The sequence below is a fragment of the Pyrus communis genome, chromosome 13 (genome assembly GCF_963583255.1).
Source record: "Pyrus communis chromosome 13, drPyrComm1.1, whole genome shotgun sequence".
Lineage (NCBI taxonomy): Eukaryota > Viridiplantae > Streptophyta > Magnoliopsida > Rosales > Rosaceae > Pyrus > Pyrus communis.
The window spans coordinates 17,215,172-17,228,525 of NC_084815.1; the positions used below are offsets into that span (position 1 = coordinate 17,215,172).

Below are 13,354 nucleotides of genomic sequence, written 5' to 3' on the forward strand. Positions count from 1 at the left end.
GTTTTGTTCAGCTATTAGGAGCATAGAAATCAGCTGGTTGTATTCAGTGAAACCTCGCTCTCTATACTCCTGCTGCAGGAGCACGATTGAGGCATGAAATGTACTGAAAGTCTTTTCTAGCATATCATCCTCAATGATAGTTTCCCCACAGAGTTTCATCTGGGAGCTAATTCTGAACATCGCAGAATTGTATTCAGCCACTGACTTAAAATCCTAGATTCTTAGGTGAGTCTACTCATAACGAGCTCTTGGAAGAATCAACGTTTTCTGGTGATTGTATTTGTTTCCCAATGCCTTCTAGAGTGCTAACAGATCTTCAACCGTTAGGTACTCGCTTTTTAGTCCTTCATCAAGGTGGCGACGGATAAAGATCATGGTCTCCGCCTGATCTTGAGAAGATGCACTGTTCCCCTCCTTGATTGTTTCTCAAAGATTCTCTGCCTCCTAATGAATCTTGGTATCTACTACCCAAGTAAGGTAGTTCTTCCCAATAATGTCTAGGGCAACAAAATCAAGTTTTGCCAAGTTCGTCATTTTTTTTTTCTGAAAGAAAACTGAGATGTGTAAGAACTTGGAATAATATGTATTCTGGAGGTATGTAGTGTTAGAACTTCTGATTCTTACAAATTTTTCATTTTGATCTTTAGGCCAAAATGATAAGCACTCGAAACTTCAGGCTCAAGATTTTCAAGATGAATGAGGAAGGCGATTGTACCGTACCATTCTTATTGAAACAACATAACATAAGATGGGCGATTGTACCGCACCATCTTGGATTGCAGTAAAATTAACATAAAAAAACACTGGGTTAGTAATCAAAATCTACACCAAATAAGAAAGCAAAAATATATGTAATTGTTAGGTTGAGAACTAAAAGCAGGCATGGTGCAAACAGTCTTTCGCGAGGGTATATCCAGCAATTGAGACAGAGGAAGAAGATGAACAGTAAAATCCTTAGAGGAAACTTTTTTTTTTTCTTTCATTCGGCAAAGGGAAATGAGAAAATGGTTAGATTTTAGAGAGTCGTGCTGATAACGTGTTATAACCAGGTAAAAGTTAGAGTGATAACTTTTACTAGTGACAGGAGCGAAGCAAGTGCAAAATATCATATTGTAACTATAACACAAGGGGATGACAAATAAAAGAGGGAGAGATAGATAATATTATTGATCTTTCTTGTTCTATCTGTATTTTGATAGTACACTGAGCGCTCTATTTATAGAGCAACTCCAGCACACAATTTTTGAAAAATACGATCTCCTTTATTTTCAAAGTCCACATTACTATGTGGGTATTGAAAAATCTACCAATGTTTTCAATATCACTGTAGGCATTCATTAACTCATCAGTATTTTCAACACATCGAACTTTGTAGTGGTGGAGAAACCAAGACCCAAAGGTTGATCGAATTCGGACCCTGAATCTGAACCCGCCTTAAAAAACTTGACCCGGATAATATGAAACAGAACCCAAACCTCTCTCAAATTCTCGAAGTTTCAAACTTTCCAGTTTCCAACTCAAAGTTCATGCAACAAAATTGCATAATAAAAAATGAAGAATCTTAAACCCAAAAATAGATAAACCCCAAAAAATTATGAGCACAAATTGCAGCATTTCCCTCCAAAATTAAACCCCAATTGCTCAAATTTCTTCGTCTTCCCCAGCAATGGCATCCATTGACATTCTCAATCCACCCAAAATTTACATTCCCAAACCACACACCCACTTGAAATCCCCAGCTCAGTCGAAGCGTTTCGGTTTGATTCGGAAAGTTCAACCGCAGCTGCCTATCCGCCACCGGTCACTCACCCTCCTTTGCCAATCGTCTTCCCCGCCGTCGTCAAGGTCCGGTGACAATAGCAAAGCCCCCCCGGACGATTATGTGACCAGGGTCTTGAAGGAGAACCCTAGCCAGATTGAACCCAGGTACTTGGTAGGCGACAAGTTCTATACTTTGAAAGAAAAAGAGAGTTTGGGGAAGAATTCCAATGTGGGTTTTGCTGAACTCTTTGCGAAAAGGCTGAATTTTTCGAAGGCGAAAAATGAGAGAACTGAGGGGCTAAGTGATGGTGGAGTGAAGGATGACGCTGTATATTTGAAGGACGTTTTGAGGGAGCACAAGGGGAAGCTCTATGTGCCTGAACAGATTTTCGGGACAAAGTTGCCGGAGGAAGAGCAATTTGAGAAGAGTTTGGAGGAATTGCCCAGAATGAGCTATGAGGAGTTTCTGAAAGCTGTGAAGAGTGATAAGGTTAAGTTGTTAACTTCCAAGGAAGTGGCAGGGACTTCTTATGGTGTCTGTGATTACATTGTTGATTTGAAGGAGATACCGGGTGAAAAAAGCTTGCATCGAACCAAATGGTAAAACTGACTAACTAGTTTGTTGCTTAGGGAGTAGTAATTTTTGTGGATGTTTTTGGCAGTTTATTGATATATGTTTTTGCAATTTTTCAGGGCAATGAGGCTGGATGAGGGTGAAGCTCAAGCTCTTTTGGAGGATTACACAGGCCCGAGATATATGATTGAGGGGCATACTACGGTGATCAATCATTTAACTCATTTCTGCTAAGTTAAACATAACTTATGAATGAAATGGAAATTTGTTTTAAGAAAATGCAAACTAGCTATTGGTGAATTATCTTGTGGTACTTAATTTCATGGTGTAAAATTAGAGTGTTTGGTATGTAGTCCCATTTTATTCGGAGGTTCTGGTTTGAGTGCTTAAAAAGTAAAGGTGGCTGTATTAACCTTCCTTTGTAGTATCAGTGATCAGAAAATATTTGGGCTCATTGAAAATAATCAGGTTCAAGAATTAACTTCAGACTTCATTTTTTTCAGCCATATCTTGTACCATATATCTAGACTTGAGGTTTTGGTCCTAGAACACAAAGCATTGGTGTCATAGAATTGGAACCATATGTTTAAAGAGTCAGGAAATCCGTTTGGTTTATCTTTTTCTTTTTATTCCTATAGAAGGTTAATCTTTCCTTACTGTTTGATTCCTTTGCTGCAGTCGTGGGTTGGAAAGGTACCACAGTACCCTCATCCGGTGGCATCTTCCATATCTAGCAGAATGATGGTGGAGCTTGGAATGGTAACAGCTGTAATGGCTGCTGCAGCAGTTTTTATTGGAGGATTCCTGGCTTCTGCTGTATTTGCTGTTACCAGCTTCGTTTTTGCTTCAACTGTATATGTCGTATTACCTATAGTCAAACCATTTTTGAGACTTTTTCTTGGTCTCGTCTTGGGTATTTTGGAGAGAGTATGGGACAACGTTGTTGACTTTTTCAGTGATGGAGGCATTTTCTCTAAATTTTCTGAATTTTACACTTTTGGTGGTCTATCTGCCAGCATTGAGATGTTAAAACCGATAACAATTGTCCTTATGACCATGGTCATTCTTGTCCGCTTCACACTTTCAAGAAGACCTAAGAACTTCCGGAAGTGGGTAATGCTGCATCATTTCTACAGTTTCATGCCTTGTATTATTATGCCATGGATTTGATTACCATGTGTTGCACTTAATATATGTAGGACCTGTGGCAAGGGATTGATTTTTCACGATCCAAAGCGGAAGCCCGTGTTGATGTTAGTTTTCTAATAGTTACTCATTTTGCTACTTCCTAGCTCATTGAAGTTGTTCATAAGATTCTTAGAATTCTATTTTGTCTTGGCATGTGTTCAGGGGTCAACTGGAGTTAAGTTTGGTGACGTGGCAGGGATTGATGAAGCAGTAGAGGAACTCCTGGAGGTATTCGTTATCACTATTCTTTGAGAATGAATTGCATATATATTGTAATTCATTCGTGGTCTTATGTTATTATAATTCTTAATGCTACATTCCTAATTAAGGGAAACTTATTAGTATCTTTCATATTCTGCTGATTAGTTGGTGAGGTACTTGAAGAACCCAGAACTATTTGACAAAATGGGAATAAAACCACCGCATGGGGTTCTTTTAGAGGGTCCACCTGGATGTGGCAAGGTTTGTTATTTGTGTAGATCTTCAATCTGTGTACAATACATGAAATTAAGCATTACTAACTTTTCAGTTTTCTGTGTACAATACTTAAGTTAAGCATTACTAACTCTTCAGTTTACTCACCTTTTTCCAGACCCTGGTTGCAAAGGCCATAGCCGGTGAGGCTGGTGTTCCGTTTTACCAAATGGCTGGATCTGAATTTGTTGAAGTCTTAGTTGGTGTTGGTTCAGCTCGTATTAGGGATCTATTCAAAAGAGCCAAGGTGATTATACTTCCCATTTTGTAGTTGAATTCTGTTAATTCTGATCGATCTCCTTTAGAATTTACGCCATTTTTAATTCTAAACATTTCAACCTGGACATATTTTTGGAGGTACTGTGCGGCTAACAAATTTGGTTCTCGCCATATTATCCCACTGTCACCCTCAAGGGGAAGTGAGGACACAAACAAGTCACGCTCTGCTATCAGTTTCATAGTTTCGACTTTAAAATCTACTTACCTCTTTAAAAGTGGTTCTGACGTCTGACTTCTGAGAGAGTATTTTAATCAATTATAGCAACATATTCACTTTCTTGAAGTCATTATTGGGACTTTTATGCTATGAATTTGTTTATTTTTTTGGTGCAGGTAAACAAACCATCTGTTATTTTCATCGATGAGATTGATGCATTGGCTACGAGGTATGCATATTTCTCTTGGTGAACTTTAATGATTTGTGGTTTTAATTTTGTTAACATACAGTTGTTACCTTTATGACATATCATTAGTGTTTAACTTTGAACTGGATGCTAATACACTTAACGGGTATTTGTTTTCTATCCTATGCTCAGGCGTCAAGGAATTTTCAAGGAAACTAGCGACCACCTGTATAATGCAGCCACTCAAGAGAGAGAAACTACTCTGAACCAGCTCTTAATTGAGCTTGATGGATTTGATACCGGTAAAGGTGTTATATTCTTAGCTGCTACAAATCGCAGGGATTTGTTAGACCCTGCACTTCTTCGACCAGGTCGTTTTGACCGGAAGGTTTGTTCTCTTTCTAAAGTAAACGACTGTTGGAGCTAGGCTACTGCATTAGCTTCATGGAATTTGACTCTGTTTAAACTTGAGACGACATACTTCAGTCATATTATACATCTGTATCTGATTCTAAATGAGCCATTCAACCATTCTCCAATCATTGGTTGGATTTGCGCAGGTTGATATCAGATGATTCACTGAAACTGATATTTTCTGCTTGGTTATCCATAAATTCATTAAATTGTATATGCTAGCTTTGTTGAATGTAATTTAGTGGCTCATTATTATTTGGGTTGCATCCTGCAGATAAAAATTCGTCCTCCTGCTGCGAAGGGGAGATTGGATATTTTGAAAATCCATGCAAGCAAAGTGAAAATGTCACCATCTGTTGATTTGTCCAGCTATGCACAGAACTTACCTGGTACGCATCTGTCTTTGGCGTTCCACTGGATTTGCAAACTGAAGGCCTGAGGCCAATTTTCTATTTATCAGGATGGACGGGAGCAAAGTTGGCTCAGCTGGTCCAAGAGGCTGCACTTGTAGCAGTGAGGAAGGGGCATGATTCAATTTTTCAGTCAGACTTGGATGATGCTGTTGATAGACTCACTGTAGGACCAAAGCGGGTTGGAATAGAGTTGGGCCATCAGGGTCAATGTCGTCGAGCCACTGCTGAAGTTGGAGTGGCAATGACTTCTCATCTGCTTAGGCAATATGAGAATGCAGAAGTTGAACGATGTGATCGCATTTCAATCATCCCTCGTGGTCAGGTGCTCGTTCTGCTCCTTCATCTTCTTTTTCCTCCATAAGCTAATTTGTCATTCTTCTTTGCTTTGTATGTTTTTGACACTGTCTTATGAAATAGTCACTGTTATGTGGTTCATCCTTGTCGTGCTGTTGCATACTTAGGTAACCTGAATGATTTTATAGACAACCAACTATCTTCTTAGATTACTTCAAGCCTCAGAACTATCTTATCATGTTAATTTCGCAGTTCTGTAACATGTGATGGCTACTTTGATATCAATAATAGAATTATTTGACTATGGTATTTCCTTTTCCTATCACTTGTTAATTATGGTGTAACTTTGTCAAGTAATTTGTACAGACATTGTCGCAAGTTGTATTTCATCGACTTGATGATGAATCATACATGTTTGAACGCCGGCCACAATTATTGCATCGCCTTCAGGTTTGCTTCTTTTTGTTATAGTTTCTTTTAATACCGTATCCTATCTTTTATCTGAAGGTTTTTTTCTTTCTTATGTGCAGGTTTTAATTGGTGGGAGGGCCGCTGAAGAGGTCATATATGGACGAGACACATCAAGGGCATCGGTTGACTACCTTGCTGATGCATCTTGGCTTGCTCGTAAAATTTTAACCATGTGAGGCCCCTATTCACTACTGTTTTTCTACCTCCTTGCTTTCTGTGTGGTTGACAGGTTGTAATGATCTGATTTGATTAATCTCTTCTTACAGTTGGAATTTGGAGAATCCGATGGTCATACATGGAGAGCCACCACCCTGGAGGAAGAAACTTGAATTTGTAGGCCCTCGGCTGGACTTCGAGGGATCACTGTACCACGACTATGACCTGATTGAACCACCAGTGAACTTCAATTTAGATGATGATGTTGCAAAAAGGGCTGAAGAGCTGATACACAAAATGTATGACAAAACACTGTCTCTGCTTAAGAAGCATCACACGGCCTTGCTTAAAACTGTGAAGGTAATTGGTCTGAACGCAAATTCATATCTTAATATCTTGAATGCAAATTGAGATTACATATGTGTAGATGAGCTGACTGCATTTAACCTCGAAGTGGTTCAATGACTTAGTGGGATTCATTGGCTTTCTTTCATTTCAGGTTCTTCTTGAACACAAGGAAATTAGCGGTGAAGAAATTGATTTTATCTTGAACAAGTACCCTCCACAAACACCCTTAAAGCTTCTTTTAGAGGAGGAAAATCCCGGCAGCCTTAAGTTTATCACACAAGAACAAGAACAGGAACAGGAACAGGAACAGAAACGTCAGTTAGAGTACGCCCTTCTATCTCAATCCAAAGGTGAAACCCTATGATTAAGCGAATGGGGGCTCTCTGCAGACTTGGCGTATCGTGCATGGATCGAGGACTGCATCGAAAGCTTCAGTTCCATCAAGAGCATGAAGAGCGCGAATGAGATTGTATCTTGTAATTTTGGTGTAATCTGTCTCTCCTGTATTTCGAAAGAAAGGCCATTTTTCCTTTTTGTTGGGCTTTCTTTATTTTCTTTATTTTTTTGTTTTTGTTTTTTGCTTTGTTGATAGATAACGTAGAAATATGCACTCTCTTTTTCCATTTACACATGAATGAGATTACTACTCAGATAGTTGGATGCCATGATCTCATTATAAACTTCTTTTTCATCGTGTTGAAAATCTCATGTCACACAAATCTTTTTCTTTATTTAGCTGCTGAGAGGACTTGCATAAAACGAAGATGTCAAGATGGTAGTGTCCTAAACCCCTCATGCAACACCATGTGTCAATGCGTGATAAGTTTGGACATAGCCTTGGGCGTCCATGTTTCATGTCAATCTTTTCCTTGTAGAACGATGAAGTAGAGAACAGTTACACTCAATTTGTTTACCAATTTTTTACTTGTTATGATTTGTCAACGTCTTATTTATTCAAATCTCGGTTCACTTGTTTACTCAAACAACAATTTGATCTAATTTAAACTATCGGGGCAAGATAAGAACTTGATCCATAAGAGTGAGCATAAAAGCTTTAGCGAACTTGAGTACGCTCGTTTCTACAAATTAGGGTTCACTTTAGAGAGCAAATTTGGTGAGTCTGGCAGTGGGAAGTGGCGGGTTGAAACTTGGCACCAAATTATACCGTTGTTAAGAAACGGGTCAAAAACTTAAAACTCCGAACTTGATCCGAAAGCGACTTCCGCGCCTCTCAACGGCAAAGAGCGCTTTCCGCAAACAATTTGCCACAAAAAGCAGACAAGGACTTTTCCCGATTCCAATTCCTGAGGAAATCCCCCATTCTCTCTCTCTGCTATGGCTTTTGATGAAACAGAAAGACCCACCAAAACCCTCCAACCCAAAGGCCATTTTTGCACAGATGAGAGATGAAGAAGCCCCGGAACGGCTCCTTTTATATCAAAACCCAAACCAGAGACCACCACACCAGCATTGACGGCTTCCATTTTCAGAAAAGCAGCAGTGGAGGAGAAAGCTGCAAAAGCAAAAGCAAGAAATGCTACAACAACAAGAGCAAGAGCTTCTACGAGCTTTCTCTCTCTTTGATCTTCTCTCTCTGGTGCCTTGTTTTCCTGTTCTACTCTAGGCTTGGTCTCGGCCATGGCAATGGAGGTATCTATAATTTATCTTTTTTTCATTTGTCTTTGGTTTGTTTGGTTTTCTGGATTTGAGTTTTTTTTGTTGTAAAGTTTGCCCCTTTTTACCTGTAAATTCTAATTCCTTGATGCCCATTTCTCAGTTTTGTATTTTCTAGCAAACCCATTTCCCCAATCTGTATTTTGCATCAATAGATTGGAGAGACAGGATAGAATGCTAATAGGTTTCTCAAAGAAAAGATATCCAAATGTTACAAAATAATGAGTTGAGAAGAAAAATTTGTTTTGGACACTGCTATTGGTGAAATGAATTCCAAATTTCCTTAATGGGTGTGAAAAAAATGTCAATAGGTTCCAAATTCTTTTTCATTCAACAACCTCCGGTGGAGGTGGAAGTAGAGCAAGGGCTTCTCCGCCCATTTCTGATTGGTTTTGGGTTGGATGCTCACGTTTTATCATTAAGGGGGTTTGTTTCTTATTACCCGCAGTTCGGTTTTGAATGATTTTGTTTCTTTGTTAAAGAATGTTCATATCTTAAGACTCTGGATTCTGGGGAAATCCATGTAGGTTTTCTATTTCTTCTTCTTTTGGATAACATGTTCCTTTGCTGAAGTGTAATGTTGGGAAATTCTCTTCTGCTCTTACTCTTCTATTCTTCGTCGTGACTCGTGAATGAAAACGTTTCTGTGATTTACCAAATCTTTTCTTCATCTGGAGGCAAGAGGACATTTTCTGCTATATTCGGATTCATGCTTTTAGGATAAGCTATTTGGATGGGATTTTAGCTTTTACCTTTGGCTATTTATTTCTTTCAGGTTTGCTCTTTTAACATGAGCTATATTTTCTTCAGGGAACTCAGCTCCTGATAACAGATCTACACATTGTCCTAGTGTTCACAATGGTAAGCACGGTGACGATGCATGCTCATTTATAGAAAATGGAAGCGGAAAACAGACAAATGGAATGGTATTAGATTTTACTTCATCTCAAAACTGTTACAATTCTGGAGTTTGTGACAACTATGCAATTTCCAAGTACTCACTTCCACAGACGAATAGATTAGTTTGGAGTATTTTAGGCTATGCTGATTTGGTTTGTGAACTACATCAAGCACAAGATCACAAAACAAATCATTCAGGACAACTGAATGGAAGAACTTCTCATCCCTCCTATCTCAATTTTGACGAATTTCGAAACATAACAAAGCAGGAAAAAGGTCAGGATATCCCTAGTCAGCTAGTTAACATAACCCACGGGCTTGAATCTGATGGAACAGAGTACAACTATGCCTCTGCATCCAAGGGTGCAAAAGCGGTGGCTCACAATAAAGAAGCAAAAGGAGCAAGCAACATATTGGGAAAGGATCACGATAAGTACCTTAGAAACCCTTGCTCCGTTGGGGGAAAGTTTGTTATAGTTGAGCTTGCAGAAGAGACTCTGGTAGATGCTGTCAAGATTGCAAACTTTGAGCACTACTCTTCTAACTTCAAGGAATTTGAATTGTCTGGAAGCTTAAGCTATCCAGCAGAAGCGTGGTCGCCATTGGGAAACTTTGTTGCTGCTAATGTCAAGCATGCTCAGACCTTTAAGCTGTCTGAACCCAAATGGGTAAGATACTTGAAGTTAGATTTACTAAGTCACTACGGGTCAGAGTTTTATTGCACATTAAGTGTTCTAGAGGTGTATGGGATTAACGCATTTGAGCGGATGCTTGAAGATCTGATTGTGGCATCTGCAGAACCTGCAGCCAATAAATTGCCAGAACCTAATTCAACTGTAAAATCCTCTCCAAAAGAAGAGGTTGGTTCAACTGACTGGAAAACAAGTAGTGTTGGTCAAACTGGGGTTCAAACAGCTAGTGTAGGGACAGAAACTGTTGAAGATCCACAAAAAGTCAATGTAGACATTACCAACTATCCGGTAACTGCAAGCAAGATTCCAGAGCCAGTTATGAAGGTTAGACAGCAGCCGAATGGAAGAATTCCTAGTGACTCAGTTCTGAAGATTTTGATGCAAAAAGTGAGGTCACTCGAGCTGAACTTAGCTGTGCTGGAGGAGTATATCAAAGAATTAAATCGAAGACAAGGGGTTATCTTGCCGGAGGTTGGTAAAGAGCTGTTGAGAATATCATTACTTCTGGATGAAAGCAAAACAGAGATTAAAGATCTCTTGCAATGGAAGGAAATTGCGGTACTCCATTGTTTTTTATAACATTTACTGCACATTTTATGTTTATGCATATAATTTTCGGGACAGTAAGCATTATCAACCTAATTGTTTCTCATGATTTGATTCTTCAGGAAAACAGCATTACCGACCTTGAATCATGGAAAGCTGTTGTCTCATCTCAAGTGAATGTATTGGCCAGGGAAAATGACATGTTAAGGTTAGATATACATCTAACTTCTAGGCTTTTGTTCTTATCAACCCAGCAGTTATTTTTCGTCCTCGTTGCTTCACATCAATCTATAGACTCACTCACTGACATTGATATTCGTTACTACAGATTAGATTCTGAAAAGGTTGTGAAGGATCAAGCGAGCCTCGAAAGCAAAGAGCTTGCGGTTCTAGCAGTCAGTCTTTTCTTTTTGTACTTTGCAATTCTGATACTAGTTTCATTTGAAGTTTTGACAATTTTCAGAGGAGCCTCCTCGTCGTCGTCTCAGTCTCGGCCTGAGAATGCATGCGGGAAAAAAAGGGGTTGGGTTTTGATGATTATTAGCAGCAGTATGACAATATTCATCACTTCAATCTATAGTTAGAAATTCCTCTTAATTTTCTTCTAGTGCAAATCCAGCTTTAGCGTTAGGTTTTTGGCCACTTTTTAATCTAGATTTGTTTTTTGGTATAATAGAAAGAAAGGGTGTTGTAGAAAAAGAAAGAAGTTTGTATGTCGTTCTATTTATCGATGAATCACAATTTATGTGGTCAATAAGAAAAAAATCCGGAGTTTGGTTCTTTGTTTCTTTTCGTTCTAAAGTTGTGAAATTAACAATATTAACAAACGTTAGTTATGTCAGTCGATTAGAACACTACAATGGCCTCTAACTTACAAATTCGAATCCCACTTGCTCAGCAAAGTTGAAGAGGAATAAAAAAAGATTTGTCCGGGCCCTTTCCTTGGCTTGAGCTGAAAGGGAGAGAGGAAGCGTTACAGAGAAAAAAAAAATGAGGAGATGAGTTAACGCCGTCACTTTAGGCTATTGTGAGGGAGACTTGTGGGAGTTGTCGTGAATGGACATTAAGTTGACGCTGTCGATTCGGAATCGGATTATAATTTTTTTTTTTTTTCAATTTTTCTGTTATTTTGTTTGCCAACGTGGCAAAATATGATTTGACAATAAACCTAACAGTTTTTGATACGATACGAAAACGATACGAAAATAACGAGTTTTGGGTCAACACAATAACTAATCGGGTCATTATCGGGTGATTCGTTAAGAACCTGTTAATAATGGGTTCTTAACACACGTGGGTTAAACGTGGGTAACCTAACACAACCCAACTCCAATCGAGGCATGCTAGCCGTCACGTGAGGGTGATGTAGTCATGTATGTTGTGCGGAAGTGAACGTGATATGAAAATACGGATAAATAAAAACTTGCTAACTAATTACACTAGACTAACATATCAGTGCGAGTGAAAATGTTTAGATTAAAGGACACACATAACTCGAGCGTATGTATCAGAATGCAGTCCAGAAGTTTAATTACTAATTATACATATCATAAAAGAAACCCTACACTGGTGAATGTTTGTCAGAACCGCCCTTCCAGGTTCTAGATATAAGTTCGTGTCGGTGGCTCGATTGGCTTTGTAAGCCTTATATGTATATTCTCATCTCTACCTAGCACGAGGCCTTTTAGGAGCTCAATGGCTTCGGGTTTCATCAGAACTCCGAAGTTAAGCGAGTTCTTGCAAGAGCAATCCCAGGATGGATAATCCACTGGGAAGTTCTCGTGTGAGTTCCTAGAAACAAAACCGTGAGGGCGTGGTCGGGGCCTAAAGTGGACAATATTGTGCTACGATGAAGTCGAGCCTGGAATGTGGTGGAGGCCAGGGTGGGGATGTGACATAACCCGTTAAGAAAAAAAATATTTTGATAATTTTAAAGATTAATTACTAAAATATTATAAAATACAATAGCTATATTAATATATACAATATATTCTATATTAAATATATAGTTTTGTATTATTATGTTCAAAAAAAAAAAATAGTCATTATTGATTTTTATTATGAGAGTTCCTTATTATCATTACTAGGATAAATTTTACTTAACATGTTGTTGTCCAAAATTAAAATAAACTAGTATAGTATTTGTAGGGGTGTGCTATCCACACACCTCATTTTACTTCTCGCACACCCCTTGATAATTTATGTTCGTTGATCTTGTTCAATTCATCCAATCCAACAACAGAAAATTAAAAAAGTGTGTGAGAAGTAAAATGGGGTGTGTGGATATCACACCCCTATTTGTGTAGGCAAGAACTAAGAAGACATACATACAAGTATGAAAAATGTGAAAGTATATATAAACACTCGTGATTCATCATTATTCCCCCACGAGTAGATCATGGTTACACTTACATTATCGTTTAAAATTTTAAAATCCTCCAAACCCTCATGAATAATGTTTTTTATTTGAGGGCAAAATTAATAAAATTAATAATAATTATTGTAGAAGTGTAAAAAATGTAAAAAAAAATATATATACAATCACTCATAGTGACAACCATTACAACTTTCATGAAAGGGTCACCTTCAAAATCCAACACTACAATCCATAAACCTTAAATTTATATTTAACTGTCGATTGTAATTTATGCTTTATTCTTCTTACTGAATTTCATTTTTTAAATTTTCATTTTTGAAAACATGATCATCTGGTATATGCAAGAAGATGAACGGTTCAGATCTTTGATATCACATTTCGATATTTACAGTTAACTGAAATATGAGTCGATGTTATATAGTTTGTAGAAACTTTATAAACATCAAGCA

The 13,354-nt window shown here is 38.2% G+C and overlaps 2 protein-coding genes across 2 annotated transcripts; both read left to right on the forward strand.

Moving 5' to 3' along the window:
• The first annotated feature begins 1,551 nt into the window (after positions 1-1,551).
• Positions 1,552-7,398, forward strand: LOC137713613 (probable inactive ATP-dependent zinc metalloprotease FTSHI 1, chloroplastic). The gene is made up of 15 exons (XM_068452934.1): positions 1,552-2,361; positions 2,455-2,539; positions 3,014-3,448; positions 3,535-3,588; positions 3,686-3,751; positions 3,890-3,985; positions 4,116-4,244; positions 4,610-4,662; positions 4,813-5,008; positions 5,309-5,423; positions 5,495-5,769; positions 6,108-6,191; positions 6,272-6,384; positions 6,479-6,728; positions 6,868-7,398. Exons 1-15 carry the CDS (start codon positions 1,667-1,669, stop codon positions 7,078-7,080), a joined length of 2,859 nt encoding a protein of 952 aa, XP_068309035.1. The 5' UTR covers positions 1,552-1,666; the 3' UTR covers positions 7,081-7,398.
• A 606-nt stretch (positions 7,399-8,004) lies between these two features.
• Positions 8,005-11,297, forward strand: LOC137713962 (SUN domain-containing protein 5-like). Its single transcript, XM_068453322.1, has 4 exons — positions 8,005-8,366; positions 9,201-10,540; positions 10,651-10,736; positions 10,857-11,297. Exons 1-4 carry the CDS (start codon positions 8,123-8,125, stop codon positions 11,110-11,112), a joined length of 1,926 nt encoding a protein of 641 aa, XP_068309423.1. The 5' UTR covers positions 8,005-8,122; the 3' UTR covers positions 11,113-11,297.
• Positions 11,298-13,354: the final 2,057 nt, after the last annotated feature.